This window comes from Argopecten irradians, chromosome 12, assembly GCF_041381155.1.
Source record: "Argopecten irradians isolate NY chromosome 12, Ai_NY, whole genome shotgun sequence".
Classification (NCBI taxonomy): domain Eukaryota; kingdom Metazoa; phylum Mollusca; class Bivalvia; order Pectinida; family Pectinidae; genus Argopecten; species Argopecten irradians.
This window is the reverse complement of record NC_091145.1, coordinates 20,558,022-20,563,218: the sequence shown is the minus strand read 5'-3', so window position 1 is coordinate 20,563,218 and position 5,197 is coordinate 20,558,022. Positions and strand designations below refer to the sequence as shown.

General features: G+C 36.2%; 1 protein-coding gene across 1 annotated transcript; it reads right to left on the bottom strand.

Annotated features, from left to right (window-relative positions):
• Positions 1-699: 699 nt before the first annotated feature.
• Positions 700-2,925, bottom strand: LOC138304994 (uncharacterized). Its single transcript, XM_069245410.1, has 4 exons — positions 2,909-2,925; positions 2,376-2,490; positions 1,598-1,748; positions 700-842 (listed from the first exon to the last, which is right to left on the bottom strand). Exons 1-4 carry the CDS (start codon positions 2,923-2,925, stop codon positions 700-702), a joined length of 426 nt encoding a protein of 141 aa, XP_069101511.1.
• Between the last annotated feature and the right edge of the window lie 2,272 nt (positions 2,926-5,197).

Sequence of the window (5,197 nt, the reverse complement as noted above, 5' to 3'; positions counted from 1 at the left end):
TTACAGAGCGCGTTGTTACCATTCGTGATCTCATTCCTGTGGATCATACGCTTTTCGAAAAGTATTGACCATTCTCTCTGATCCACATTCCTGGGAATAGAAACAAATCATACATCTGTTCAATGAATAGTCCGCTTCTAATAAATCAAGGCGCCGGATCTTCGTGTGCAAACCTAAAACCTCTTGGTCACCATTTTTCACATGTGTTATATAAGGAGAAAAAACATGTAGTTACTGTTACTGAAGTCTGAACTTCAGTTTCGAGAAGTCATGGCCTGGACTGTGTAAGCCATTGCTCATCTTCATAATGACAAAAATCAGGATGTTGAGAGAGAAATAATGAAAGAAAGAAAAAAGAAAGACCCTGTATGTTCAAACACGCAGACTACACAATACATACATATAATTAGAAAATAATATTACAAAATACACATTGGAAAGACTAAGACCATGCCCACTAACTGTATATTCATAAAACTCATAATTTACAATGATTGAAATTGATTGGTTGTAAACATAATTTTGCATTTGGTATATAAACAAACTGTCAATGTTTACAGGTGAATAAGTATCCTGTTAATGAGTTTAAAAGGAAATAAATTATTGGAAACAATCTGTCATATCACAAGTTTCTCCCTTGGGTTTTTCATTTCTGTACCTGACATTGATTATTGGCAGAGATGGAGTTGTCTGAGTTTGTTATGTTGTTGTAAAAGTATGTTGTGGTGTTGTCTGTACTGCAACATCACACATGACTGGACGTCTGATGAATGGAGGTTGAGGTTGAGATGTTTCAAAGTTTAGCGACTTCGTCCGCTTGTATAATATTCTGCATGCATCTCCTGAAATATTGAATATGAAGAAACAAATATTAATCAAAACTAACATGTGGAAACACAGGGACCTGGCAATTTTTTTAACTACATATACATATACCATTGCTTAAACATTTTGTGTCAGGTCCCTGTGTATAGAACAGATATTAAAACAAATAAAGAAAACTACATCTATATCAATGGCTTTGTATCAAACAACACAAAATTGTCAACCTACGAGTTATTCTAAATGGTGGGATATTATATAATTGTTAAATTGTTCTAAATATGTCAAGGTTTGAGAGAATAATACTACAAGGATAAGAATGATAGGGATATTCTACCCTCAGGATCACAAACTATTGTCAAGCTTTGTGTATGTATGTGTCTGTAATGTCTTGTCATTACATAGGATGAGTTGTGTGTGTGTATGTCTTAACATATGTATGAGAATGATGTTGAATTAATAATAAAGATGACAGCAAGTAAAGTACATGAACTTGGTTATATTGACTCTATACTTTTTGTTTGTTATAGTTAAATTAGAACGGTACTTTTCCATGTAAAGAAAAGCATCTAGATAATGTGAGTTTTTGTGCGAGTCAATATTTTTATGATATACATGTACATGTTTAGAAAAAAACTTTTGGAATACATTAATATTTTTCCTGAAAAGCATGCATATGGTTAGTACTTGCAGTAAAATTACTATTTTGAGGTACCTTGCATACTGATGCTTTTCAAATGTATTTAGACTTTAGAGTCATTTATTATGAAATTACCTGATTTGAATCCTCCATTATCATTGATATAGCTTGCACATCTGTTCCAGTATTTATTGACACCATCACTTGGTATGGAATTTTCTCCAACAAAACATTTGAGTGCTGCTTTCTCACTGTCAGTCCATTTCTTTTTATTAATCTCAATCAACTGAAAAACAGGAATACATATTATATACACATACACTGGTCGTACAGTGGTAATAATAATTCTTGAAGTTAACCATGACGGCAGGACTCGCCAATTATGGTAAACCTTAATAGGGATCACCTTTCTGACATGGAACTCTGGATTTTTAACATCTTTCAGTCCAGTCAGCTGCAGGATTCACGTTATTGTTATATATTTGCTGTTATTCCAAACTATTTTATTAAATCATTTCATTTAATCCTGTAAATTTTTGGTACTTTCAATTGGATAAGTAGCATATGCTAATTAAGGACTTGAAATGCTAATTGGATGAAAGCTGAAGTACACCCCGAAGAAACCCAATGACCAGCGGTCAACACCTTGCAACTGCCTCACATGGGATTCAAACCAGAAATATTTTATATACATATATGTTTCTGTACAAACCAAGCGAAAGATTTTGACAAGTTGTGGACATCTTAATGACACCATGGTATATCAATTTAAGCACCAAATATATGATTGATTATGTGTAATTAGGATCATTATAATCCTTGATTTCCCATTTGCTATCAATGATATTATTAGCATCTGTGCATCTGTACACTACATTTAAAAAGGGACATGAATTGACATTACAATATGTACCTCATAGTTTCCTCTTTTCTCTGCTTGAGATGGAGTTTTACCGGTTGGTGTAGATCTTAATCTTTTGCGGGTAGTCGATGCTGACTCAGAAGGAAAAATCCGGAATGAGGGAACCCTTTACAAGAATTCACAAAAAAATACATTCCACTCAGATCCAATGTCAATATGAAATTACATAGAGTTTGAAATAGGGGTAATTTTCCATACAGAAAAAGGCGACATCTCAATGACAGGTATCGTTTTTAATGCGAAATTGTCTGTAGAATCGAATGAAAGACAAGAAAAAAAAAAAGATGTCGCAGCTGGAAAATGGAAATTTCGTCGTTTTTTTTTCGAAGCTAGGTAGATTTTGTTGTCGGTCTTGTCAGAATGAAAACTACCGCACACATGATAATGCCGACGTGACAACTACCAAATTGAAAATAATTTGAATCAGTATTACTTTCTGATTATAAATAACAGCACGAGACGTGCCGATCATTCGTCAATTACGCGAATAAGTGGATTGTTTAGGTCAAGTGTTAAATGCATACCTGCCGGTATCCGCCATATTGGATTTGCATTACGTCACAATATGGCGGCGGTGTTCACCTGACTAAGAATAGCGCAGAGCTATCGGAGCATTCGCAGCAGGGAACCAGACTATTTCAAAAGTCTACAAAAGTGGTAAGTTTCTGCTCCTGCTTGGCGCTCAGCAAACAGAGAGTGGGACGACTGGTTCGCCCGTTGTCAGTATAATGTGACCGGGTGGGGTGTGTTGCTTGGTGTCTTCGGCGACATGCTTCAGTGATATAGCATTATAGAAAGGACAACAGTCCACTATACAAAAAGACACAATTAGAAAATATCGCAGTCTCCCAAAACACGCACCTCGCACAACATACACGCAACACACCGCATACATGGGAGGCCGTCCTTACATGGCCATAGCTGTTAATAGGACGTCAATTAATCAAACAAACAAATATAAGACTATGGCTATTAATAGGACGTTAAAAATATTCAAACAAACAAATAAATCTCCCCCACACTTCAGGCAATCTAGACAGACAGTGACTGCTAGACATTCTTCTGTTGTTAAACCTCCAAGGTATAATGGAGAGGAAGATTTTGAGGAATATTTGACTCAATTCGAAATAATAGCTCAAAATAACAAATGAGATTATCAAGGGAAGTCTTAATATCTAACCAGTAGCTAAGGGAATTAGTGTACGGACAGTTTTGACAGAGCTTAGTACTCGTGAACTCATTTACTCATCAAAGGGAGGAATGTTATCAGCCGGACATATGCTCAATTAACAAGCTAAGGTATTGATAAATATCGGGATTATTTATGAAGTTAGAAGAGAAGAGCAGATGATCATATTAAGTGGACCGGACTTGACAAATGTTCGCTTTATTTGTAACACGATCAAATAATCGATGTCAATATTACAAAATAACGGTATAGTTTAGATTAACATTAACGATAAAGTATTTACCTCATCTATGTAGTCTCATTAGTTGTCAATCGTATTTCATTTAAGTATAATCCGATTCTTTACGCTAGAAATGAATATATTTAGTCTGTATTGACAGCATGTTGCACAGCTCTCGACATCGGCTATAATAAAGCATAACTTTTGTAAGAATGGCGTTGATTGGTTTATATGCCAAAGGCAACTAGACGCACGGCGCAGATTCATTCCCAGAAGAAATGTTTGCACACGCTCCTGTTGCAAACCCTGAAATCTCAGAAATGTCGTCATTTGTTATCGTCAGGAGGCTACAGACCTTTCAACCCACTTGCCATTATTGAAACTTTGGTAAGCTTTATAGCAAAGTAAAGTGAAGCGGATGTACACGTATTGAAACAAGTTTATAGTAGGGGAATACATTTTCAATATGTATTACGGAATTTAACACACTGGAGAATTTACCCCAGGGCAGGAATGTTTGATTGCTAAGTGTTACCGCTGATGATGGCCCTGCAGGTAGGGCGTTAGAATTGTACCTGCTGCCCCTATTGCATGATCGTAAAAGGCGACTAAATTTAGGCTCTTATCTTTTCTCTTCTTCCTAACTGACTTTATCTTTCCTAATACCTCCCTTGGCACCGCCTCACTTCTGGCCTTGAGTTGAGCGTTCGCCCCTGTGAGGAAGGCTCTGGGTTCTGTCCCCTGGCCGAGACACACCAAAGTCTATAAAAGTGGTAGTTTCTGCTCCTGCTTAGCGTTCAGCATACCGGGAGTGGGACGACTGGTTCGCCCGTTGTCAGTATAATGTGACCGGGTGGGGTGTGTTGCTTGGTGTCTTCGGCGGCATGCTTTTGGTATATAGATCAAATTCCTATGTCTATTAAAAACATTTTTTATAAAGCGTCAAACTTGGACATATTTTTTGGGACACCTTGTATATCCATAAAACTCCGAACATCACATTTCACCACAAATTTGCAGTTTTCAACTCCATCTATTAAGTATTAACAAATGATCAGTAAATGTATTTAAACAAATTTAAACTCTACAGTAATAAGTAAAATGATGGCAAGCTATACCTTAAAAATTTATCTATAATTAATTATCATAAAATTCGGTATAAATATCCAGAATACTACATGTACATAATTAGTGCGCAGAAGAGGGAAAGCACTTCTAAGGTAACACATACACGAAAATATAAGAAAAAACCCAATCTTCAAAATTCAATCCTACAACACTGACAGCTTCAGTTTGCGACCGCCATTTTTTTTATACGTATGGGGAGGGCAATCATGGGTAATCACTATGAAATGACGCTTTGAAGTAGGCTTTATATAATTGAGCGGTTCAAACGCTCTTATG

Bases quoted from the DNA above. Each gene is read 5' to 3' on its own strand.
- LOC138304994 (XM_069245410.1), bottom strand. The intron at 1,749-2,375 runs GTACATATTGTA...CCTGTTTTTCAG, and splicing joins AGAAAAGAGGAAACTATGAG to TTGATTGAGATTAATAAAAA. The intron at 843-1,597 runs GTAATTTCATAA...TCAATATTTCAG, and splicing joins TAATGGAGGATTCAAATCAG to GAGATGCATGCAGAATATTA.